Here is a 27,125-nt window from a genome sequence, read left to right on the forward strand (position 1 = left end):
GGTGCGGGCGGGCGGACAGGCAGGCCGGGCGCGCTCCGCCGCTTGTCCCTCCTCGTCATCCCCGCGTCCTCCCTCAGCAGCTCCTCGGGGAGGGGGGCGGTCGGTGCCTGCGCAGAGCCGCCTCCTCCCCGCCCCCGCCCCGCCTCCCCCCGCGCCGCCGCCGCCCGCTGCCGCCGCCGCCGCTGCGCCTGCTGCTCCTCGCCGTCCCCGCTGCAGTGCGAAGGGCTCGAAGATGGCCGGTTGGCAGAGCTACGTGGATAACCTGATGTGCGATGGCTGCTGCCAGGAGGCCGCCATTGTCGGCTACTGCGACGCCAAATACGTCTGGGCAGCCACGGCCGGGGGCGTCTTCCAGAGCATTACGGTGAGGACCGGCGGCGGTCCGGGTTCCCCTTCTCGTCCCCGGACTCCAGCGGGGCCGGCCGGCTGTGGGCACAGGAGGGCCGCGCCGGCAGGTGTGGTAGGCAGCTGGCGCCGAGGATGCGGCTGCGGGGCGGACGGGGAGGCCGAGGCCCGGGGACGCCCCCTCGCCCGGGGCTGCGCTGACCCGGCGGGGGCGGCGGCCTGGCTGCCTGGCTCCCTGGCTGCCACGGCGGCCCCCGGCGTTCCCAGTGCCTGTCCGTGAGGCGGGGGGAGGGGGCGCACCGGCTGGGGGGGGGCGGGGTTTTTTTTTCCCCTCTTCGCAAGGCTCTCGCTGGTCTCCTGCAAACCCTGAGGTTTGCTTTGCACGTCCTGGGGTGGAAGCGGGGGCTGGAGGGGCCGGGCGGGTGTGCGCGGGCCCGGGGTGGGGGGTCCTCCGGCGGCCGGGCTGCCCCTTGATTCCGCGGACAGCGCGCCGCCCGCGCCACGGGCTGTGGGAGGCGGCGGCTGCCCGGCCCCCGGATCCTCGCAGCGACTTTGCGTAGGTTTGAGGGTGTCCAGGCCTTTGGGGCTTGAGAAATGTACGCCGACAACGTAGGTGGATTCGTGAATCTCGACTTCAGCTCTGGCTCCATAGGATTTTTTTTTTTTTTTTTTAAATTCTCCAAGATGGCGAACTGCCATTGATTTCTCTCCTCCTCCTATGGAGATTCATCGATATACCGTTATCCCCAATTACGCAACATAGCTCTAAAAAAGGGGGTGCTTTTATAGGGCTTACAGTAATCTGTGAAAGCCGAAGGGACACTTCACTTCTCCAAGTCCCTCCCTCTTTAGTGAAGATAGTAAAGAAACTAATGCAGATTTATGCTTTACAGTGCCTGATTTTCTTGTGACTTAATGGTTTTGACTTGGTTGCCACATGTTTGGGGGATAATTGTTACTAATCCTCCAGTGCTGCTGTATTGTTTTGCCTCTTTCTGCACATGGCTGTTTTTGGATTGTGTCGATTGTGTCAAATACAGGGGCATTCCCTGAATAGCCCCACGCTCCTCTCCCATCAAATACCAGAATTCAGGCCCCCTATTATGAGTGCTACTAATTATTCTGTACTACTTAACATGGCTTAAGATCTAACTGTAGAACTCAGTCCTTGATACCGGTACTTTAAGATCTCCTTTAATCGCAGTGGAGTACAGTTATTATAGAGAATTGGCATCTGTCTGGCGATCAACTTTTTTCCTGCAGTCCTCTTGTCTTTGTGTGTGAGTTCCCGCTGTCTGGCTGGGAAGATTGCGGGAGTGTGCTTGGAAATGGCTGGGGCCTGCTATGACTCTGCAGTTCTGATGGGGGCGACGCCTTCCTTCTTATTCAGGGAATGTTAGAATGCACGTTTTCTCCTTTCCGGTTCTGGTGACTACCTCAGTTTCTTTCCCGGTCTCCCTCCATTTTCTCGGTTTTTTTTTTTTTTTGTTTTGTTTTGTTTTTTGTTTGTTTGTTTGTTTGTTTTACCGTTGCCTACTGCAGTGCTACCAGCTGAATCCTCTTTGCATTTGTCCAGAAAGAAAACTGGTTACTGAGGTGGGAGGGGAAGGGAAGTTGGAGAGGAAAAAGAGAGTGGCTAGGGAAGTAGAGGAGGGAGATACGAATTTGGGAATGTGTTGAGGGCTAGGGTTTGAAGTTCATACTGTGGGGGATATTTCAGGCTCTTGAAAGCAGAGTAGAAGTGAACAGGTCTGTTAAGCCTGGGCATTATTTCAGGAGACTTTCAAGCAACTTTAAATTAAGTTTGATGTAGCAGAACTGTAATGTGACTGGACGTGACAGACAAGCAGTTGTTAGAAGAGTTTATAGGTGAATCTTTACCATCACATAAGCACTTCAGGTACCACTCGACTTGTAACAGTTTATAAATAATCTGTTAAGTTTACAATTTAGTGCAACTTCATAGATTCTTTGCACAGACTGGTCTTTAGTTAGTATATAGTTAAATGTGAAATGAAGTGATACAAAACATGTAGTCATACAGGATTAAGTAATTCTTTAGAAAAAAACTTGATTTTATGTTAGTGAAATGTGGATGTCTTCTAATACAATACAATACAAACTTGGCACACTGTTTCCACTTATATGGAGGCATGGAAAGAATTACAACTTCATGTTTTTTTTCCTTTCTTTTCTTTTTTTTGGTGGGGGCAGCCAGTAGAAATAGATATGATTGTAGGAAAAGACCGGGAAGGTTTCTTTACCAACGGTTTGACTCTTGGCGCAAAGAAGTGCTCGGTGATCAGAGATAGCCTATACGTCGATGGTGACTGCACAATGGACATCCGGACAAAGAGTCAAGGTGGGGAGCCAACATACAACGTTGCTGTCGGCAGAGCTGGTAGAGGTGAGCAGAGTACTCTCTTGGTTAAAAGTTGCACGCTACATTACAACTTATTAAGCAATTTCCTTAACATTTTGAATTAAAGTGTTAGTCCATAATGGCTATTAAGGTGGTTTTTGTGAACTGCCCAGCACTGAAGGGAGGCACTGCTTTGCTTGAGATTTACCAACTCGATAGCAGCGGCATACACAGCCTAGTCTCTAAGATCCTGACTTTACTCAAAAACAGAATATTCACATGTTATTCACATATATTAAGTCATTCATACTGTTTGGTTACTTTAGTCCTTTTGAGTCTTTTGCCTTTGCATCTCTTCCCTGCGTTTTAATTATTACTGCTCAGCATAAAAAAGGAATAATTAACATTCACTCATTTTTCTATTAGAAATATTGTTGGGGAAAAGAGAAATAATTAGAATAAGGTTTTGTAATAAGCCACCTGTTCACTGAAATATTTTCAAAGACTAAGTTTGTGTGTGATTTAGATTTGAAAACTAGGAAATATTTCATGTATATGGTTCTGGTATTTCCTGATTATTTTCAACATACCAGAATTCTTACTACACTTAGTAAGTCTCACTGCTTTTTCATAAAAAACTTCCAAGATTAAGGTTTATTATAATATCTAATTGCTTTACAAATACACTGAAATGTATTTGTAAATATTTTGTAAATTAAGAGGGCTGTGTGGCCTCAGATAGCAGACTTGCCACAGCTGATTTTAAGACCAGATCTACTATGTGAATGGATTTGAAGCCTCTCCTAGCAGTAATTTACTGACGTGGTTCTAAGAACTCCTTGTGATTATCCTGAAGGTTACTCTTATTCTGATATGAGTTATGCTTATGAGTATTTTTCTTTAGGAAAATTAGATAATTGAAATAGAGACATATCTCTAAACATTACCTGAGTTCAGATAAATCTGTTCAAAAGAAGTATTAACCATGTGACAAAACTAGAAGAACATTTCTATACTAAAGGGCACCACTGACATCTAGTGGTAGCAAGTATAAAATTAGCCATACACAAGTATTTTGGGGCTGGACCTCTGAATTGCATCATAGAAGAACCTGTTGTTGGAGACAGTAATCCTGTTTCAGGATTTCAGATTCAAAAATAAAGCACAGCGAGGATATCAATAAGCACAAGCCTTAAGTACTTTTTATTGGCCTTTTCTGAATGGCACTGAAAATGCTCTTTACAATTTGGTCTTGGTTTTCCTCTGGAATTAATAGACACATTGAGTCTCACTGGGAAGACTTTTTAATAGTTTGTATTTAATCAAGCCTATTAAATTTGGGGAGAATTCTGTAAGTATTCATCTAAGTTTTTAAGTTTATATTTTGGGGAGTAGTCTAATAATTTGTCATTTGTTTTGCCCTAGAAGAAAATGATCGTACTTCTTTTTTCCTAGCTAGTATAAAGATATTTTATGCAGTGCTGCAGGTGCACTGATTGGGCTTCCAGGATGCAGTTTATAGTGTTTTCAGCATATTTCTAGTTTGAAAGTTCTCTTTTTGGAGACCTGGTTGACTTCAGTGCTTGACAGTTCACGGAAAACTAACTTAATGTTAACTTATTAATCAGGGTTCTGTCTGCTAAAACTTATGTGACTTTCTTGATTAACACTTCTTTTGAAACACTTTTCTTCTTTCTCTTTCAGTCTTGGTCTTTGTAATGGGAAAAGAAGGGGTCCATGGAGGCGGATTGAATAAGAAGGCATACTCAATGGCAAAATACTTGAGAGACTCTGGGTTCTAGCTGCTAGGCAGACTGTTAAGTATTAGGGGAAAATTGCTCTTAAACTTTCCTAGCTGTAAGCTTGAGTCTTAATTCTGGAAATTTTATTAGCAATGCAGGGTGATGGGGTATGAACCTGTGTCTCCTTTGTATCCCTCTGTTGGTGGGGAAAGGTGTCTTTCTTTCTGCCCTCCCCCCCCTTAAATAATTCTGTTCACTTTTGTTTTGTTTCCCTGTGTACTCCAGCATTGGTTATAGTCATGGGAAAGGAAGGTGTCCACGGAGGCACACTTAACAAGAAAGCATATGAACTCGCTTTATACCTGAGGAGGTCTGATGTGTAAGCAGCCTCTCCCCATCTACCTAGCAACTGTCTTCATCACCACCCCAATTACGGTCACAGTGCTACCAGACTATAGGTGGTAGCTAATTTTTCTTTACCTATTTTCTAATGTCATGATTCCTGTTTGCCCAATGGATCATTTGTATGTTAACCACTGTATGTAACCAACCCTTATCTGGCAACATAATTGCAGCACAATAATGATTTGCATGATACCTTGAAATTTGGGGGGAGGGGGCATGCCAAGTTGGGCATCACTTTGTCTTAGCAATTAATGGGATATTGATAACTAAAATAAGTTAATATTAAGCAAGGTGCCGGTTGTACAATCTCTAATTTGATCAATGTCTTTTGAGCACTTTGAGCATTTACTTAGCTCATTTAGTCTTCCTTTTGTAGCGCATGGTTGGGAGGAAAAAGTGCATGCATCTTTCCTTCACTCCTCTTTTCCCACCCTTTCCCTTTGCACATAGGTATTTGGTTTGCTTCCATCTTCGATGCAGTGCCTGGTTTATTTAACCAAGTAATAATCCCTTTTGTTGACGAGCTATTGAGAGCTGCAGTAGTTTGCTTTCAGTATTGTTACGTTGCACTTGAGTAGAGACAGGCCTTCTGTCTGTAGGATATGTGAAGAGTGCAACTGCAAAACGAGAGCAAAAGGCACTTCCTCCCATGACCTTACAGTAACCATAACAGATCGAATCCCCAGGGACATTCCATCATTGCAATAGCTCAGATTTGTGTTCCTGTCTTTTTCTTTGCACACCAGCTCTACTCTTTAGTAAAATTGTAAAAGGCTGCCATTATGGACATTAGGTATCCCAACATAACCATCTGGAGTGTGTCCAGTTTGTTCTTCATAGGACCAATTTTTATTTGCAGCTTGAGTTTTTATATGAAGTTGCATTATTGTGGACTTGGCTGTCTTGTGATGAATTTTTTTCATATGTGTTCTGTGCCATACTATTGTTAAAATGAACTGTTGCTATTGTGAGATGGATTTTAACTGACCTATTAAAGGTTTCTTTCGAATGGCACTACTTTAGGGACATTCTAGTATTTGCTTCTATTGTTTGGGCCTTGTGGATAATGTACAGATTTAAAAACAAATCTTGTTGCTGATTTGTCCATTTCTTTCCCTGCACTTTGTTACATCTGGGATACAGTCTAACTCATCTGATTTAATATGCATTTAAAAAAATGCCATAACTATTAAACACCTTGTTTACAGACAGATGAAATAAATTTATTCCAACCAAATACTCTAGACTCCTGTGTTTATGTAAATTGCTGTCATTGTTACAATTGAATTTTGACACATTGGGATATACAGAATAGGCCAGACTCCGTAGCAAGCATAAAATCTTAAAATTGAGCTCATGGCCTATTCCATATCCTGTAGGATTTATTATAAATAAAATGAGTGCCTGGGAATTTCTTTTTCATGGGCATTTATCTTTTTTAAAAAGGCTTTAAAAATCATTTTGGGCTCATCTTTGGGTTTGTGAGAGGAAAACTGACTTACCTGCTAGAAATTAAGTATTCTCTCTTGTTTTTGGTCTCTAGCTGTGAAATCTAGTGAGCAGTAAGGAACCCAATACCAAGAAGGGTTTCTGCATTGTGGTTTCTTCTGTGTTGAACTGTCATATGACTTCTTTAGATTTGGAAGCTGTATTGGCATGGTGCAGTCAACCAACTGGGACTTTCACAGAAGAGAAGATGTTCCTTAGGCAGCGTGTAAGAAAACTGGGATATTCCTGGAGTTTCTGGCACTGGAGTGACCTATTAGCTTTGACTACATAGTAATCAAGTTTAATTCCAGAGGTTATAAGGTTTCTGGGATGTATTCACGTTTAGCGAATGTTTAATACTCTTTATGAACTGTGAGACAGAAGCTTGGAGCAGGAATGCTCAAAAGTTGGTGGTGGGTCTAAGCAAAACTGGAGAGCTGGTTGTAACGCAGATTCTGGGCTCTGGATTTTCACCCTAGAGATGGGATCCCATAAGCTCCAGAAGTCCCTTTAGAAATAATTGGCAGGTCAGTCTGGTTCACTTTTAAGGGGTCTATATATGCTACCGTTTAAGAAATAGTGGGTTAGGGAATGGGAATCTCCACCTTATTAAACTGTACTGTGCATAACTGAAATTTTTTGACAGTGTTGTCAGGGATTAGTTCTCAGTACATACAAGGATGTAAAAATATGGAAGGTTAGGAATTTGGGGCTACTTTGGTAGTTGGACATAACCTTTGAAATAAACTTCAACTTCTTGACCTGTTAAGAACCCAGTTACAAACAAAAGGTTGGTCAAATGAAAATTTGGTGTTTGGGTTGTGATGATTTGAGACTTTACAGTAATAATATACATGCATGCTTTAGCTGTAAAGAACTGTTAGGGTAACTGATTAGAAACCACTGACCAGGAAGTCAGCTACAGTCTTCTGCTTTACCAGCTGAGCTAACGAAAGGACTAGAAAGCAGTGACCAAACTTGTGAAGCCCTTAAGGAACTTATAAAGTGAAAAGTATGTGTGTTTGGGGGTATGGGTAGGGGAGTAGAAGATGTAGGGGGCAACTATAACACTAGTGTTTAATGAAATAATGAAACTAGCCCTTGGCCCCCTACCCACAAAAAACACTTAGGAAAATAATATGTAGGTAACTGTTTTATACTTAGTTCTAGGAATTTAACCTGAGGAAATGGGGCTAAATACATTGTATACTTAAATGTCATCACATCACATCACATTACTTAAAATACCTCAACTTGGGAAACTGTAAGGTTTGACTTTGAGGGTTATGGTTTGAATGAATTATTGTATGTCCAGAGAATAAAAATAGTCCTTGAATAACATGAGAAAATGCTCACCAACAAACGTTAAATAACAGATTGCATACAGTATAAATCCATAGAGTGTATAATATATACATGTATTTTACACATAGGTGTTTCTGAAGGCAAAATATCAAGATAAATTCATCTCTGGGGTAAGTTCCCATGTGACTACTTTAATATCAGAAAAGTTTTAAATTAGGAAAGAATTTAATGAAAATTAGATTTTAATTTTAATGTCCTATTTAAAAAGCTGTATAGTTATACCACGAAGAAATAAGAGATTTCAACTGACTCTATCGACACACACACACACACACACACCAGTATATATATATATATATATATATATATACACACACACACACTGTTCTTTTTTTTTTTTTTTTTTTTAAACCCAACTAAAATTAGCAGTTTGGAGTTTAAAAGGGGGGGGGTAATTTTGCCTCAGAAAAACTTCTAATACTTAAAAGGAACCCATGTCCTTTATCTGATTTATAGATTGATGACTGAGGGGATACAACATTTACTACATGTTATAGTGACCTTTAACTTTGCCCTTTTAAAAAAATTGTTTTAGGTATGGTGTTTATTTAACAACTATAAAAAGCTATTACCGTATATTTATGTGGCAGGTACTGAGTGTCCTCATACCCTCCCTTAGGTTAAATGAAATTGTACAGATGACCACCCAGGTTTGCAAAAGTTAGGGTGTGTAAGTACATCCAATTCCAGAGTCTGCTTCCCTACCATAGTAAACTGATGATCTGTTTCTCAGGCCTCTGTGTGATTTTTCAAAGGAGGTTGGGGGAGGGAACAGCTTATCAGGCAGTGGATATTGAATTCAACCTTTTATTTTCCTAAGTGGAAATAACTTTTTTTTCTTTTGATGGATTATAAGATTTTTTTTTCAGAAAGTAAAACTTCCTCAGTATTGTTAACATTTCTTTTAAAAATACATTTTTCTCTTTTTATAACAGAAGACAACTATATATCATGTACTTAACTATTCTCTAATGTGCTTTTGTTGACTAAAAATTCCCATGTCAATATAGCTCTGTCTAGATACTTTGTTCTTTAAAGGCTGTATAGAGGTCTACTATAAGGATGTACTATAATTACAGCAGGGTACCACTATGTACATTATTGCCGGGATTTTGGCTGCAGTGTTAACTTTAGAGAGATTACCTAATTGGTTGTGAGCAGTCAGTTACCTTGTATAAAATTCTAAGGTTGTGGTTTTATCTGACCTACATTACCTTAATTATACCTTTACAGCATTGTGCATATAAATGAAACTAATCTGGGTAATAGTACAGTAGAACAAATATTTTGCCAGTTCTTAAAGTGGGAAATGGTGTTTATTAACATTCAAACTCCCTTCATACAATGCCATATAAAAATTCTCAGCATTTTGATTATACATAAGTCTATATTTTCTACATAGTTATGTTTAATTTAGCTTTTCATAATACATTGTTTACATCATTAGTTCTGTTAAACATAAGCAGTTATTTTCAAATCCAATACTTGAACAATTTGCTCTGTACATAGTTGAGCAGGGCTAATTAGCATAAGATGCTTTTTGTTAAGAGGTATATGATCTGAGTATTAATAGTTGCTAAGTTTGGTATTTTTATACAGCATTTTCTTTTTGCTTTGATCATAACACAAAACCCTTAAGGATACTGAAATTCAGTAAGTAAAGTCCAGAGACATTTACTTTAGCTGATGAATCAAATTCATACATAACACTATAGTATTTAAAACTTTGAGGAAAAAAGAAACCTATAAAATCTGCACTAGTACAGACCCTTCCTATCAGGATAAGACTGCTTGGGAATAGAAAGGAAAAAGAGCTTTGAGTTTCTTTGTGGTGCTGATACAAGGAAAAATGCTAAATTGTCACCTCTCCTGAGTGATGGCAATTTAGGAAAATATCAGAACAAATATATTCCAACTCAATAACTCTAGGTAAACTTTATGCGAATGGGAGTTGGCTTAGCTCATGCTAGGTGGCCACAGCACTCACCTTGTATGTAAAACACGAAACATTTTCATACTGGGATCTAGGTCTTAATTGCGAGCTATACTGAGGAATTTTTAAAAATATTTTGGCTATATTTCATTCCAGAAGAAGGGTTGATTTGATGCTCGAGCACCAGCCTATGACTAGTTACCAGTGAAATGAAGTACACTCCTGCAGATAAATGCCAGATCAGAAAAAACCTGTTTCAGTAATCTGATTAAACTGTAGAATACTAAAAAATAAGTTATCTCTACAGGAATCTCTGAAGGGAGCAAAAAAATCAAATTGTATACCTAAATAAACATTTATTAGGAAATAACCAATCACCCTCTCTGAAGGTCAAACAGTATTTGCTATGTTGTAATCCCGTTCACCATTAGGCTGCAGTTGAACTACAACACTATGTGCATTAATTTCGTTTTCTGCATCACTACTGTCGGTATCTTCATTGTCATCTTCTTCATAGTCTGAAGATTCTGTCATGTTCTGATGTGAGCGGGATTCCGACAAAGCCCCAAATGACTGGGTGCTGACAGAAGCCAAAGGTCTAAGTAAAGGGGTATGTTCTGACACTTCATTTTCTTCTTGACTACTGTCTGTGTCAGAGTCTGAATCGCCTTGAGAAGGAACAACTTTTTGCTTGCAGACGGGACAGGTTTTTTTGGTTTTAGTTAGCCAGGGATCTACACACTTGCAGTGGTAAGCTGTTAAAGCAAAATACACATCTTTTAGATAGCATACTGTGGTTGAGAATATTACATTATTAATTTCTTGCCATGTTTATTCCTGTTCTATATGTATTGTACAGGGACAAGAAAAGTTCGTAAGTTTTTATAAATATACCTACATCCTTTAATGACACCACTAATTACTACAAGACCTGGCTCACAGTATGCTAATAACTATTTTGTCTCCTTCTCTAATATTGAGCCTACATATCAATTATACATAAATTCAAAACAGTATGTAATTATTCATACCATGGGAACAAGGAAGGATTCTGAGCTTGTCTCCGTCTTCATATTCATCCAAACAAATGGCACATACATCATACTCATCTCCTGTGACAATAGTAAATAAAATTAATTAAAAGATGTACAAAAGTGTTCTTTCCAGCTCTAAGGTCTTCCTCAGTCGATTATTTTAAATGTCTTTTGATTGATCTAACTGTAAATGATACTTTTTTCTTATTCTCTGTCAGATCAGGGAGCTGCTTTAAGTTCAGGAACCTGAAGTTTTAAATAATAAACCTTTTACCTAAAATAAGAAATTAAAAGTGGATGTCAAATTTCTTTAAGTTTACAAAAGAATTTTATTAATCATAACTGGAGTAGTGTTTTACATGACTATTCGTATGCTAGTATTGAAATATTTTGTGCTAAAGATGACAAAATTTCACTATTTAGATTTCTTTAAAGTCTCAGTAATTTTTAAAGTAAAAATGGAAACATTAGGATATACTCAAATTTTTTTTTGTTATTGGAGAAACATTTGGAATAAGACCTCTACTAGGCTTCAAAATCTTCATTCCAACATTTACTAGCTCTGTGGTGCTTTAGCAGGCTACTTAGCCTTTGTCATCCAGTTTTGGTATCTGTAAGAAGATTCTCTACACTTTACAGGTTTGTGAGTAAATAAAGGGCCAGGCACAGAGATGGTCACTAAATGGTGTTTATTAATATTGCCTTCTTAATTTACTGTTGAATTTACCACCTTAAGTTGAGGTAATGGTGGCAGTGACCACTGTGACTGCTTTCAATTCAGTGTTTTCCATTAAATGTATAGATTAGGTAAAAACTTAAAAATCTCAGGGAACAAAGGACAATTCATTGCCTGTCCCACACACAGGGTAACAACACCTTGGAAGGCAGGTCAGAAATAGTCTGGATTTCTGATATGAATAGAATGAGAGTTCAATCCAAACAATCCCTTTACCATCCTTTAGTCATTTAAAATAGCACATTCAGGAAGAGTCCCCCAAAAAAAGCTTTCATGAAAATTACTTTTTGTTCAGTGTTTTGAATTTGGTTATTACAGTACTGAGTATCAAATCATTCTATAGCAGATAGGAGCTGTGAATTTAGAGCCTTGTGTGTGGAATTTGTTGAGACTGATAATATGCATCTAAAACTATTCAAGACTAAAGGACTCCAATATATCTGCAATTATCTGTAATTACACAGTTGGTCCATTTACATCGACTTTGAGGACAGTTTTAATAAGCAAATCAGTCATCACTGATTTCTCTTACAAATCAAACTTTAAAATGTTATGACTTTGTAAAAGTGCCCACTAAACACACATCATTACCAACGGAGGAGGTAATCTGTTGGATAAAGGCCCCGGCCGTCTTCAAAGGGACAGTTCTGAGGCACATGGTTCCTCAGTGGGGCTCTGGAGGATAGAGACCCTGGGGGATAGAAACCCAGCTGTCCACAATAATCAGCTCAGTAAGATACACTTCGTTTTTTCATTCCCTGTCTCACTCTCCCCACTCCCTCCCTCTCGCTTCCGGAGATTATTTCCCAAAGAAACCACTTGCATCTCTGTCCTTGGCTTTGTTCTTGGAAATTCAAACTTAAGGTTTAAGCATTGGATTTTTAGTAATTTCATACTGCTTTCCTGTTGGAATTACTTAGATCTTCAGCAAAGAGCAGTATGTTATGATCTTCTACTTGTATTTTACTCCCATTTGTGAGTCCTCAGGTGCATCATTTTTAAAAATAAAGACAAGTGCAAAACATGCATCATACACTGCATAAAATCTAAAGGAAATTCAGCTACTGAGAAAAGTATCATTGGAAACAGCTATTACAGAAGCTAAACTGCAGAGTTAAAAGTATCAGGTTAAATTCTAACAGTATTAAGTATATTCTTAAGGCTATCATTGTACCTGTAAAAATTATTTGTGCCAAACTTAACTGATTTTGTATAAGCGCACTGACATTTATTTGACCATCTCACTGACCTAAAATGAGTAACTTCCTGTAGCCATTTTTAGCCAATACTTCTTACAAATGACTTTTACAATATAATTTGTGTTAATTCAGTGGACACCAATGATTTTAAATTTAAAGTGAAATATCTCATGATTTATTTCCTTATAAAATGGTACACATTTTTCAGGGAAAAAAATGATAGAGTTAATATAACTGAACAGGAACAGACTGGTCCAGAGCTGTGCCTGAAAGCTCTAAGCATCATTTTATTAAGGTAGGAAGGTTATCCTGATTTCTCTAGGTGGGCCTGGTATAATCACAAGAGTCCTAAAAAGTACGAGAGGGAGGCAGGAAAGCTCAGAGTCAGAGGGGAATATGACTATGGATGACTGGTCAGGGAGATACAGTGTGACTGGCTTTGAAGATGAGGGGAAGCTAAGTCAAAAGCCAAAGACTGGTGGCCTCTAGAAGCTGGAAAAGGCAAGGAAGTGGATTCTCCCCTAGAGCCTCCAGAAAAGAAGACAGCCCTGATGACATCTTGATTTTAGCCCAGTGAGACCTATGTCAGACTTCTAACCTACAGAGCTGTAAGTTAAATGTGTTGTTCGAAGCCACTAAGTTTGTAGTAATTTGTTACCACAGCAATAGGAAATTAATACAGGTAATACTGGGGTTAGTCCTAAAAAGTCCTAAATGTGTAGACTCGATGCTTCACAGTCCCTGATCTTTCTTTTCTTTATAAGATGATGGGTCAAGATTCAAAGGTACAGTTTGTGATTGTGGACTAGACTGGAACTTAGTGCTTTGTAGAGAATTTAACCCCCCAGCCTTGGACTTGTGATGAAATGGTAAAGCATATGTTAGAATGTTGGGGATTTTCATCCTGATCATTTTATTGATTAGCTTTGCAAGACACATCTCCATGTGTAGTATTCTCAAAGGGAAAACAAAGATATTAACATATCTGTATCTTAGGATTGTGGATTAAAAGAAATAACACAAGTTGAATACATAGTGTTTGGTGCAAACTGTCTGGAAAGGAATACTGACTTAAGACACGGTACACTGAAGGCTGGGGGAGGAGCCTGCTCTCTAACATCCCCACGTGCTGCTGTCACATCAGAGGAACTGTACGCTTACAAAGAGTCAGTGGCAATGGTCACCGAATCTGTTTGTATTACACAGGGTAATTATGTAATTTAATTAAATATTCAGCAGTCCTTGATCTGTGAGTGTAAAAGACTGGTTTTATTTGATAGCTAGGTTGACTGTATTAAGAAAGAACACTTAATAAAAGCTAGTTGTTCCCCCAGCCTCTCTCCAGCCAAAATGAGAATACATGAAGTACAGGTGAGATTGAACAAATTTATGTTTATAAAAGCAAGAGTGAAAGCAGAATCCAATTTTTGTCCCATTTAAAAATGCCCAAAACTAAAAATGGTAGGAAATGCATCATGTACCATAACAACTTGGAAGTCCAGTCAGTGGATTCATACTCAGGATCATTGTCCAATATCAAATAACTATTGAGCGCTTAAAGGTAAATTTAAGGCATTTATCTTTACGGTTTACAACTTGAGCAGATTTTTAAAATAACCAATTTGTGCATTGGTTCCGGTAACATAAAAGGGTTTATAAGTGGCAGTAAACATTTGTTTTATTTCTACCAGCACCATTGCTAGGAAGTTTTGCCTAGTATAAACTAGTGGTTCTTAACTGGGGAATATTTTTGTGCCGCACCCCCCCAGCCCCTAGGGACATTTGGTGATACCTGGAGACATTTTTGGTTTTCACAACTAGGAGATGGTACTATTGGCATCTAGTAGGCCAGGGATGCTGCTAAACATACTCCAGTGCTCTGGACAGCCCCTCAAAGAATTACCCCATCTAAAATGCCAATGGTGCAGAAGTTGAGAAACCTTGATATAAAACCTCTCCAGGCTTTGTCAAGCAACAACTTTGCATAGGTGTTAAGTTACAGAAGGGTGAGATTCGGGTCACATATCTGAAACAGCATGGACACGCTTCTGTCTAGAAGGCTTCTGGCATGGTCACTTGAATAATGTTTTAGAAAAGTTTGATGAATGCACTTTAAAGTCCCAACAATCTGGGAATGTTGTATGAGTGGACAGAACTTTGATTTTTCCTCTATGAACCTCTTCTTCCTTAGCTTCTCTCCTAAACACTAGATATAGCAAAGGCACAGAATAGGAATCACAGATGTAAGGCCATCATTGCAGTAGCACGAATAGCTGATCGGGTCTGGACATGCCACTTTCCCTTAGGGCCACCATTCCATCTGTCACCAAGTCCTATAAACTTTATCTGTGAAACATACCGAATGTGTCCCTTTCTCATTTCCTCAATTACTCTGGTCTGATAGCCTGGATTAGTAGAAGAGCTTCTAGTTTACATTCTCTGTTCTTGCCTCGTATGGTAGGTTTTTTTCCTCCATAACAGCCAGGGTGATTTTTTTAAATACATCATATCAATCTCATTTAGATAGTTCCCTATCTCACTTACAATAATCCGAGCTTATCATGACCTTCATAAAGCTACATATCTGACCTTCGTCTTCCTCCCAACTCCTCTCACACAAGCCTCACCCCCCTTCACACAAGTTTCAGCTGCAATGGCCTTGCAGTCATGAACAAGCTAACAGAAGTTAAGTGGAGACCTGCATTTAGCTATAACAAAAACATTTGGACTTAACATTAGGTATAGAAAGAGGAACCACAGTGTCTAGAGAGGACTTAAAAAATGTCATCTCTAGATGATATCTAGAGATGACTAATTTGAGAGAATCTAGCTCTAGCGCATACAAATTGATGGAGAGCTTAATTGTTCAATTTAATAACAAGATAGTCTAAGGCTTAAAGTCAGCTAGAATAGGTTTCGTCAAAGTAAAAGACAGTGAACATTCAAGGGCTAACTAAACACAGGTTTCATGAGAGATAATAACAAACATTTTTAAAGAATTTGCCCAGGGAAGATGTTAGCATTGGATTCATAAACTTCAAAGCAAAATTACTGTTCTTGTAGAGAAAATTACCTTGCCACTTATTTCCTACTTCAACAGTGAAGAAAACAATGACAGCTCTTTCTAGCAAATAAACTAATTTTTTTTTTTTAAAGATTTTATTTATTATTTGACAGAGATCACAAGCAGGCAGAGAGGCAGGTATAGAGAGAGGGAAGCAGGCTCCCTGCTGAGCAGAGAGCCCGATGTGGGGCTCGATCCCAGGACCCTGGGACCATGACCCGAGCCGAAAGCAGAGGCTTTAACCCACTAAGCCACCCAGGTGCCCCTGCAAATAAACTAATTTTATCTTCTCCCCTCCTCCATACCAGTTCCCAAGAATTCTTAACAGACAAGAGGGACAATATTTTTAAAACCAGATTTGCTTGAGAGTTCTTTGATTATTTTTAACCCCTGAGCAAAGGAACTAATAATTGCTTTTAAGGTTACATTAAAGGTAGTTAAATATAGTTATAAAAATTAAAGCATGTCTCATTTGCTGAATTAAAGAAATAATTTATGAAAAGTATTGCTCTACTTTTACATCTTCGGCTTTAAATGTGCTGTTGCTTTTTTTTTCCAATCTCTAAAATCATATCTTCTGCTTTTTAGGCCTATCTTGGAAAGTCTCCGTGATTAAGCTATAAAATAAAAGGGCCTGGTAACTTAAATTTTCGAATATGAAACCCCATTTTCCCTCCTCATTTATAACTCTGGGATCTGGCTCCTTCACATACTGCAGGGGAGACAGCTCCCACAGAGACAGCCTTAAATGCTTAGTAGAAGGAATGTTAAGTAAAAACAGAAGGCTTTTTCATCTGGCAAGAAACATGGTGTATAGTAACCAGTCTTTATGATTACAGACTTGGAGAAATACATTAACTGAATGACTCAGGAAACGTCAATTGAAGAGCTATTTTTGAGGGCAGTAATGAGTAATGAAGAGCTCTATAAGGCAGTTGGCTGCTTCAGAAGCAAGAAAACTAAAAACACTATTATTTTATATGTGCTAGAAATTGCTAAGTCAGTATTTAAATCACTTAAGTATTAATCAGCACAAACACTTCTGAAAGAGCTGCCAAGTGAAGATCAATACAGTAAGAAGATTTAAGGTTACTGTGTATCCAGGGCACTGTAAACCATGCAAGGGTTGACCTGTTTCCTGCTTGTCCCAGTGCCTCAACGTGCTGGTTTCTGTGGGTCTGACTACAGACTAGGCCTATGGAAAACTTCCAAATGCCAAATTCTTTTTGTTTGTTGGTAAGTATTTCCAAAATACTGTAACTTTCCTGAAGTTAATATTTCTACTACATTCTAAAGCCTATGAAAGTTCTCTTAAGACTTTCATGGTTTGGTGCTGTGATTCACTGGAGTGGTGAGTACCACAGAAGTGTTCTACATATTTTCAATAATCCATAGTGTTTACAACCATAAGGAAATTGCAGTAATTAAATTGGAAATTTTTTTCTAACATATATGCGTAAACTTTGTCAAAACCATTAGCATAAACTAGAATATGCATAACAAATAGGCCTCTTTTTTCTTTAGATGTCAAATCTCATGATAGCTAAAACATTTTAAAGCAAAAGTACAACTAGGTCAAACTACGGGCTATTAGAAACTTCAGGTGTAGTATTTATAAAGCTACATATTTCTAAGCTGCTTCATGATTTTGATAATCTTTTTTCATCTATAAATATCTAATGACTGATTTTTAATAATACTAATTTTTATTATGTAAGGGTTTATTTTTGTAATACTAATTGCTCCCATCTGTTGAGGTGTTACAACAAATGTACATATTTGCACAAGGTCACATAGCCAGTAAACGGGGCTCCAGATGTCCAGCCTCGGTCTGTCTCACTCCAGAGTCCATCCATGGTCTTAACCATTATGCCTGTACTGTGTTCTAGCACATCTACTTAGAATTTAACAATTAAATAATCTGCTTTGATTCACAATGTAAAAAGAATAAGAGGTTAAGAAATACTCTTAAACTACCACTTATTAGAAATTAGTGTTTCTAGTTCATCAGCCAGAGCACTTTCTAACTTCAGATTGCCACATGTGGAGAAGGAACAAAGACAGTTTATTTCTCTCTCCCATGGTTTCATATTTTTACAGCCCTTTCTAGGATGCTAAAAAATAGCAGCTACATTCTAGAAGTTTAATTAAAGGTTAGATATTTCTTATGTATTCAGATGATGAAATGACAGTGCATGCAGAATAAGGAAACAAATGATTCCACTGAAGAAAAGAGCAGTATGTTGTCAACTTTGTTTTTGGAAATGTATTCATGAATTACTTCACTAATTGAGAATAAGAATAAAAAAGGATTGCCTTAGAGGCCATAAATAAATCCATAGAACAAGCTTAAAATTCAAATCCAAGCATTGGCCAAGTTCCACTTGGAGTGATTTTCGTTTCTTTTCTTTCTTTTTTTTTTTTTTTAAGATTTTATTTATTTATTTGACAGGCAGAGATCACAAGTAGGCAGAGAGGCAGGCAGAAAGAGAGAGGTGGAAGCAATTTCCCTGCTGAGCAGAAAGCCCGATACAATACGGGGCCATCCAAGCACCCTGGGATCATGACCTGAGCCAAAGGCAGAGGCTTTAACCCACTGAGCCACCCAGGTGCCCTGTGATTTTCTTTTTAAACCTAAGGTTTCCCTGTGTTAGTCTTTATTGGTTCTAACCTGATGGCATTAGGCAAGTAAAAGACTGTTAGACCTTAGATCTTTCTGAATAGAGGAGCAAGTGGATTAAAAGAGGTCATTACCCTGAAATTTAAAAAGCCAAGTTAAAGGGATTTTATAATGATAAATATTGTGCCAGACCTCAAGTACTTAAAATACTTTGTTAATTTTACTACTAAAAAGGTTTTGTTACTCTTTTTTCATTATTTCTTTTCAGGCCCCTAGGAAATCAGGATGTACAACACCCTTGAGAGCCAACTTCAACAAACTCACATTTATGTATGTCCTTAAATACTTGTGTGTTCTAATCCAATAATTATTTTTCTTTCCTCTCATATAAAAGAAATAAAAAAAAAAACTTGAGCAGCTTCAGCTATCCTTGGGGTTATAAGGTGGAAGATGCACTGGTCCTACATTATTTTTGCATGTAGCCAAATTACTTCTAGATACTTAACGCTTGTTGACTCGATTGGGCTAGTATTTAATTAGAACTCTCAACGCAGCAAAAGTGACTATAAAAAAAATAATACATAAAATATCCTTCTAAAAAGTGCGTGTAACTGGTAAGAGAACACTAAGATCCCAATAGAAGTGTGAGCAAAGGAAAAGACCAGTTACAAAATTTATCTTGTTAGGGTAGAATATGATGAAATGAGTAGTCTCATATTTCAGTAGACCTGAAACTTCAGGAAATTAGTTTTATCTCATATACATTCTTTGACATAGTAAGTTGAGGAGAAGGGTAAGTGCAGGGGTGGGGAGAGGACTAGAAGAGAGGAATGGGAAGGAGTGAAGTCCAGAGGCAGTTTATTTTGAAATGGTAGTGACTGAAGAGGAAAGATAGGATAGGTAGTGTTTGTAAGTATAGTGTTTGAAGTCAAGAATTTGCATTGCAGCCCTGTCACTTATGTGTACCCACTTATGCACTCTTAGGTAATCTACTTAATTTTTCTGAGTCTCATTTTCTGTATCTATAAATGGTCATGGTAGTACTTTTCTTAATTGTGCTGCTATGAGAACTAAATGAGATCATGTATATGATGTTTGCTTGGTTTGCCTTTTTTTTTTTTTTTTTTTTTTTTTTTACAGAACAGGTGTGATACATGATACATGCTCACAAGATATAAGATGGACAATTATCAAACTTTTATTGGGTACAGTACCCATCCCAATCCAGTTTAACCCGAATTAACTCATTTGGCCTAAGTTACACTGACTTCTTTCGTTAGAAGTTAGTGGACTGAAGGCATGGTTCTCTCTAGTAAACAGCTACAGGCAAATGATAAAGGTCAGGACCAGATACAAACCAACCCTCTCAATCCCCTTCAGTCCACCTCAGAGCTACACTGCAGACCTTGGGATCTGTTTCTGGACACGAAATAATAAGATACCTCACCTTTAGGTAACTCAGCAATGTACTGATTTCTCAGAAGCCATAGTCACAACATAACTCCTACCCAACTTGGAACCTCATTATATTTCTGCTTTGTGGCCATATGTAAAGTGCTCCTTTCAAGAAACTTGAAAAACATTCCCTATTCTGATTTTCTGAAGAGTAAAATCAGACTAATTTTCCCTTGAAATAGTTCAACACAGAACAAAATACAACGAGCATTGGTTATAGATTCTTAGCCTTATGAAGAGATGAACTTTTACTCACCAACATATCCCTAGAGTTTGGTACAGTGGTTGGTATAGAGTGGGCTCCCAATAAATACATGCTGAATAACAGATCCCACAAAGCCCCTGTTCGCTCGTGCTGGACGTTAACAAGGAAGCCTCTACCTCTCACCTGGAACATACCACATGGACTCTGACCACTTCACTTTCCACCCCTAGTCTGTTCTCTATTCACCAGCATGAGGGATCCTTTTCCACAGTAATTTGAGCTTGTCATTCTTATGCTCAAAAGCCAGCCAAGTTACACCATCACGCAATAAAATCACAAGTCCTTACCACAGCATGCTCTAGCCCTCTCCTCTCTAACCACTCTCCCTCTACATCCTACTGTGCTGGCCATATGCTCTTTCCTATTCCCTGAATATATCAAACACACCGCTGCCTCAAGGCCTCTGTAGCTGCTATTCCTCTGCAATGTTCTCTCCTTCCTTTTGCCCCTCCCCGCAGTTTATTCTCGGTTCAAAGTTTCGTTCTCAGAGAAGTCTTTCCTGTCTTTTCTAATAGTATTCCATTCCCTCTCCCATCACTCATCATTTGTTTTTCTTTATTGCACATAACTGCTATGTGACTTGACTTCTTGTTTGTCCATTTGCCCTCACTAGCTCCACATAGGCAGAATTTTTTTTTTTTTTAAATTTATGGCAGTTTCCTTAGCACCTAGAACAGTGCCTCGCACATAGTAAAAGTGCTGAGTAAGTATTAAGTGAAGGAATATATGAATAACTACACCCCAGTTATTCCCAGAAAATCTTGATCTCTATGTCCAGCTGCTCACTGGAAGCCCTAATCATATAAACCTAAGTATGAACAGCTAGACATTTTTATATAATGTAGATAAATTCTGTATATCCTGACAGATGGAGTAAAGCTATACTCAGATTTTACTGTCCAAATCCAATGTTGAATATGCCAGCCAACTCTTAAGACAACAAAAGTACTACCCGGATTATAATGTTTGCACGTGGTAATATAATCTACTGACAATCAGAAGATCTACAAGAAGGAAGAATTTGCTATGCTAGCAGATACTGGAGAAAGGTTCTTAGGCACCAGGGTCAGACCTTAAAGATAACCTGAATTTAGAAAAACTAAGGAGGAAAAGATACTACTGGAAAAGCAACAGTTGAAAAGTATTTGCAAAGAAGAAATAAACATGACAAAATCTAAGTTACGCAAGGTTGGAGATAAGGAGTAGTGGAAAGTAAGGTTAGATGGGGATGGAGAAGGCAAATTATGAAAAGCTGTAAGTACTAAGATGAAGATTCTGATCTGACTTCTCAGGGTGTAGAGATCGATTGAAAGCTTTCAAGCAAAGCAATGACTATGTATGAAAACAGCATCATACCAGTTCTTCATCAATGTGCTGAAGGAAGCCAAGCCTGGGATGTAGAAGCGAGCCTGGACACAGACTGACTTGTTTGACACTCCCAAGGTTCAAAAACAGGACAGGCTTGCATGACACAGTAATAATAAGAATGAAGAGAAATGCAAAGATGATGTATGCAATTTTAAGTAATGGCTGTTTGCTTAACTTCTAAGTGTTTCATTTGGCATTATTAGGATACAGAACATAAAAACAGGGAGGGACTGGAAACAGATTTACAAATTGGTAATTTCTTTTTTAAACTAAGAATGGATAAGTTAATTCAAAATATTGAAGAGATGGTTAGTATTTTTTTAGTGTATTTTATCCTAAAATAATGCGTGACTATTGCTAAAGACTAATTAGAGCCTGAACAACATGTGCAGCTCATTGAGACTGTGGTGTGTCAGATGTACTGTCTCTGAAAAGACAAAGTATCTACTTTTCCTCATTGGACCATACATTTTATTGTAATACAAGAAGTGTTGTGTTGTGGGCTCCTGGGTGACTCAGTTCGTTAAGCCTCTGCCTTTGGCACAGGTCATGATCTCAGGGTCCTGGGATCAAAGTCCCACATAGGGCTCCCTGCCCAGCAGGAAATCTGCTTCTCCTTCTGCCTCCCCAACCCAACTCATGCTCGCTTGCTTGCTCTCTCTCAAAAATAAATTAATAAAATCTTTTTTAAAAAATATTGTATTGTGATGGAAAGCCATACTTTCCATGTAAGTATATATTTACAATATATATATTATGTATAATATATATTAAAGTAAATAATATACATAAGAATATATATTAATATATATATATTAATACGTATAAAAGTAAATTGCATTTGCCCTGTTTCCATTGCATTAGAAATTCTTTGAGAATGGGGGTCACATTTCTGATCCATAAGTCTTCTAAAATGTCCATTATAATAACAGACAATGATATTTACTTGGCAAATAACAGAATAAGTGCCTGCTAGACACCATGAACTGTACTAAAGCAGACCCTAAAGGAAGAATGGAGACTCAGAGATAAACAAGGCAGGAAAGACCAAAAAAACTATACAGAGGTATATGTGCGTGGCACAGGAAGTAGCTCATCTGGCTAGAATTTAAGATGCAAGGAAGAGAACCAGGATAAGGCTAGGGATAAGCTGGGCTCAGACCATAAGGACCTTATTCTAAAGTACTAAGTTTGGTTTGGGAGTGGGGTGGGGAGGGCAAAGTGGGGGGAGAGAGAGAATCTTAGCATGCTCCACAAGCCCAACATGGGGCTCTCACAACCCTGAGATCATGACCTGAGCCAAAATCAGATGCCTACCAGACTGAGCCACCAGGTGCCCGTTTGATTTTATTCTTACATGTAAGTGATTCTCAGAAAACCGTAGAGGTTTTCTTGCTGTATTTGATTATGGACAAGGAGCTCCGACTGCCAACACCAAACACAGTGGCTGGTCAAATATATGCTAATGCAGTAGGAAAAACAGTTTTGGACATGTTACATTTGAAGACTGTATAGGTTATCCAGGCAGAAAGGTCTTTGGATTAATTAGAGAGATGGGACTGGACTGAAGCTTATGAGAAAGGTCTGTGTGGGACATAAAAGCTTGGAGGTCATCGGGAAATAGCTCGCTAGGAAGAGGCAAGAACTAAGGAGAAAATAATCTGATAAAAAAACCCATAGATCTGTGCCTAGCACATAGAAAGCTCTCAAATGTTTGCCATTATTATAAGCAGTGGACCAAACATATGGCAGCAAGGAGATTCCTATTTTACAGGAGGAGGAGACTAAACGTACTGATGACTGATTATAAGCAGTGCTCCCAAGTGCCTGCCTACTCAACCTACAACCAGCCAGGAGGGAGAAACACGCATATAAGAGAAGCTACTAATGGCAGTGAATTGCATATGTAAAGTATATGAAAGCAGAAAGCAGAAAGCAGAGAAACGTTGAGAATCTCTGCACTATGCTGTACCTTTATTACCCCTGCAAGGGCAGAAACTGTAACCTAACTTTGTAAATGTTTCATTGCTTCTTTCCGATTGTGGCCAACATGTAACCAGTTAATTACTCAACATGTTCAATGACTAAAGTCACACAGGATGATCAGCCTATGAAAATGTGGTGGGAAACACATTTTTAAATAAAAATATTAAAGATGTTTAAGAAAATCTTTAAATAAAAGCCATAAGATATGTCATGGATAAAGAAGCCAAATGAGGCAATATATGTAAAAGCATTTCCCGTAACACAGAGCACTAAACAGATGTGATTTGCAGTTAGAAAACAAATGATTCTGAATAATTGGGAGGAATAACCATCCAGTAAGACACAAAGCAGACACTGTCACATAACAACTACACATTTCTTTTTCTTCAGAACTTAAGACATTCTGAATATATAACCTGGCCTATGAGATTTCAGAGATTCTATGGTTAACATGAGACTAGCCTTACTTAGTCCCGGTCTATGATAATTTGTACTTGAAAAGTCAAGATTTTGCATTATTTTCTTCCAACATCTTAGGCACTTATTAGGGCAGGTGGTATTGGGGGGGAGGTTAAGTGTCAAGGTTATGTGTCAAGGTCATACATCTAATCATGAATAAAACCAAGTCTTTGGGTTCAAGATCTTGTATTCTTTCCACCACACTATTTTGCTGATCTCCTAAAAATTAACTGCTAAGTTCCACATTGCTATGGGATTCAGAAGAACTAGTTATATACTCCTACCCCTCTAATTACTATAGGTATGATATGAATTGCATAAATTAATCTGTGCTAGAAAAAAACTTGGGAACCACCTATAGGAAAGAAAATGACTTGTAAGTCCAGTGGAATTTTGGGGCTTTCTATAATTCCTAAAATGGATTGATTCCTACAGGGAGAAGAAGTAATACAATGTACATTATTCACTGATTTCTACTGCATTTCCACACCTCTCTTTTTCTTAAAAGTAGTCTGACACCAGCGCAGAGCCCAAAATGGGGCTCATATTCAAAGCTCTGAGATTAAAACCTGAGCTGTGATCAAGAGTGAGACACCTAACTCACTAAGCCATCCAGGCGCCCCTCTAGTGGATTTCCCTTTAGACATAAAATCCAGTAAGAATACATCGTTCCTTTCTTTCTTTACTCTTTTAGAGAAGTTTTCAAATATAAACAAAGTAACAGACCACCTCATATACCATCACCGAGTTTCAATATATTCTTGTTAGATCCATCTTCTGCTTAAGTACTTTAAAGCAAAATATTGAGAGGTATAATATTTTACCAACGATACGTTTATATATCTCTAAAAGACAAGGACATTAAAAGAACATAATCACAATACTATTATCATATCTAACAAAATGAACAGTATTGTCTCTCTTTATCTTTCTTTGGGGGGGAATAATGGATTTTTTTTTTCAATTTAAACTGTATTTTTTCAGGGTTCCAAGATCCATTGTTTATGCATCATCCAATACCCAAGGCACACTGTTTCCTCAGTTATCTCAAAACAGTCTTTTTACAGATAATTTTTCAAACCAAAATCTAAGCAGGGTCCAAACATTGCATTTAGCTGGTAACTTGTCTCTTTTAATCTAAAAATATTCTATTCCCATTGTGTACCTTATTTGTTAAATAAGCTGGATAATTTTCCTGTAAATTTGTCTGCATTCTGAATTTGGGTGATTGCACAGATTGTTTCTTAAGATGGTTATAGTGGTACATCAACCATTCTATGTTCAGACCAGAAATTCTCCTGGCTCAGTGGCACCTTTATGCAAATTAGGAAAAAAGCAATACTACCTCAAGGCACATCATCGCTATCTGCCAAAAAATAATTTTGTTACCACAAATAATAAAAATCTGATAACAAAGAATGAATAATAACCTCCTAAAGCTGGGCAGTGTACAATCTGTACAATTTTATATTGCAGCCTGGATTTAGAACTTTAGGTAAGGTAATTTCCCACAAGTAAGAAAAAGTGGGTGGGATTTCTTTTTGATAAACTGTCTTATCACTTCAGTTTATAACTTGAAAGGCATTAAAAAAAAAATCTGTTTTCATCATTATCCTTTCATAGTGGAGAACCTGACAGCCCTTCATACTCTCAGACTGTGTAGCCCCAAGCATCCAGACCAGGGTGGGGAAAAAAGAAATTAAGATTTTTGGCAAAAGAAATTAAAAAAAAAAATGGTTTCCAATTCTGTGTTCATACAGGAACAATTGTGATATTATCCCTTTCATAATTACGGCAAAAAAAAGTAAGGCTTTTTCACAGACAATGAGTATCAAAATGTAAACACATTTGCCACTTCTAAGAGGAAATCCATTTACTCATTGGTTCTAAATTGTTCTTATTCTGGTTTACAGTGGAATCACAGGTATGCTAAGAACAATGTTTTACACTGTGTAGCCATTTGTGCAAATTAATAACTACTTCATGTCAATGGCTGAAATAGGCCCATTAGCAAAGACTGGCACTCTGACAGCTGCTGTAAGTTTCGTATTTTTAGGGCTAGTTTAACTGAGTGTAAATGGCTTGTGATTTAATGATAATTTTGGGCAAATATTTGGGTTCGTACTAAGTAAGTGCCTTGCTACGTATGAATGCGAAAATATTACAACCTATGCAAAGAAAATATCTTCAAGATGCAGGCTAATAATTTAAAAATGAGAGGCCTAATTTTATGTATTAGGAAGTCACAAAAAAGTCAAAATGTTTTCTAAACTCTCTCTCTTCAGTATTTTAAAAAACCCAGTTTGGGATCTAAATTTTATAAGAAACTGAAATATGACCATTCCTTCTTGATTTATATTCATTATTGCATCCCTAACCATATGCCTAGAGCACAGTAGGTGCCTAGTATATATTAAATGCATGAATAGATATTTAAATATGGAGTTAACTATATAAGGGGAGTATTTTTAAAAGCATTTTTAAAAAGCTTTTAAAAGCATTTTTAAAAAGCATTTTTAAAAAGTATAAATCAGTAATGTTAACAAATAATTTTGTTGCTACTAAAATACAAAAAACAGACCTCATGTAAGATTGGTGGATCTGATCAGGCCCTAAAACTTTCTAAGGATACTGGACTGATCTGGAAATGTGTAAAATAACAGCAATTCTCATATAACTCATAGGATGGTAAATTGGTATTTGCCTTGGAGTTTGGCACTATGTGTTAAATTTGATGACATATCTATGACTTAGCAGTTTCACTTCTGGGAAAATCTGATCCAGAGAAACAGACACACATAACCAAGGTGTGAAGTAGAAGTAGAAGAAATCAACAGAGCAGGAGGAAGGGCTTTCCAGCTTGTAAGAAGCTTGGAAATTGTCACTCTAGTGCTCACCACAAGAAAAAACTGAACAGACTTAAAATCAACAACTCTTCTTAGATCTGTACATTTGAGGTCACAGAGAAAAAACTGCCCCTAAAACTAGACAGAATGGCAGATACAGAGAATCACAACTTATTAGAGGAGAAGACTAGGAGGGAAACAACCTGTGGGAACACATATTAAGACAGGAGAACATAAAATATAACTGATGAGGCTCAGTGTGGGCAAGTTTGAGAGAAAACTCAAGGGGGGGGGGGGTTCTGGTCCCGCATGGAATGACCTTAGAAGTTATCACTCTGTTCTCATAAGTAAAAAGCTGAGCAAACAAAAATAAACAATCCTTAGATCTGCCAGAGAAGTGAACTCACTGGGCAAACTGCTGCCCCCAAAATGGGAGATATAGACAGGTAGATA

General features: G+C 38.1%; 2 protein-coding genes across 8 annotated transcripts in view; one reads left to right on the plus strand and one right to left on the minus strand.

The window, feature by feature from the left end:
• Nucleotides 1-132: 132 nt before the first annotated feature.
• PFN2 (profilin 2) lies at nt 133-18,682 on the plus strand. 3 transcript variants are annotated; one of them, XM_032345737.1, is made up of 4 exons: nt 133-364; nt 2,560-2,752; nt 7,776-7,817; nt 18,562-18,682. In XM_032345737.1, exons 1-3 carry the CDS (start codon nt 233-235, stop codon nt 7,802-7,804), a joined length of 354 nt encoding a protein of 117 aa, XP_032201628.1. In that variant the 5' UTR covers nt 133-232; the 3' UTR covers nt 7,805-7,817; nt 18,562-18,682. The 3 variants fall into 3 exon arrangements, with proteins under 3 accessions (XP_032201628.1, XP_032201608.1, XP_032201616.1); XM_032345717.1 differs by lacking the exons at nt 7,776-7,817; nt 18,562-18,682 and adding an exon at nt 4,412-6,093 and having other exon boundaries at nt 135-364; XM_032345725.1 differs by lacking the exons at nt 7,776-7,817; nt 18,562-18,682 and adding an exon at nt 4,735-6,093 and having other exon boundaries at nt 135-364.
• The window catches only part of RNF13 (ring finger protein 13), a 148,764-nt gene continuing 130,643 nt past the window's right edge, over nt 9,005-27,125 (minus strand). For all 5 annotated transcript variants that reach the window (XM_032345690.1, XM_032345685.1, XM_032345694.1 and 2 more), the window contains 2 exons: nt 10,672-10,752; nt 9,005-10,395 (listed from right to left, as the gene is read on the minus strand). In XM_032345690.1, the coding sequence (XP_032201581.1) occupies nt 10,031-10,395; nt 10,672-10,752 (446 nt within the window). In that variant the 3' untranslated portion in view covers nt 9,005-10,030. The remainder of the gene's footprint in view (nt 10,396-10,671; nt 10,753-27,125) is intronic.

This window comes from Mustela erminea, chromosome 1 (assembly GCF_009829155.1).
Source record: "Mustela erminea isolate mMusErm1 chromosome 1, mMusErm1.Pri, whole genome shotgun sequence".
NCBI classification, from domain to species: domain Eukaryota; kingdom Metazoa; phylum Chordata; class Mammalia; order Carnivora; family Mustelidae; genus Mustela; species Mustela erminea.

Excerpts from the sequence above, each read along its gene's own strand:
- PFN2 (XM_032345717.1), top strand. The coding sequence starts at position 233 with ATGGCCGGTTGGCAGAGCTACGTGGATAACCTGATGTGCGATGGCTGC. Across the intron at positions 365-2,559 it reads GCGTCTTCCAGAGCATTACG|CCAGTAGAAATAGATATGAT; the intron begins GTGAGGACCGGC and ends TGGTGGGGGCAG. Across the intron at positions 2,753-4,411 it reads TGTCGGCAGAGCTGGTAGAG|TCTTGGTCTTTGTAATGGGA; the intron begins GTGAGCAGAGTA and ends TTTCTCTTTCAG.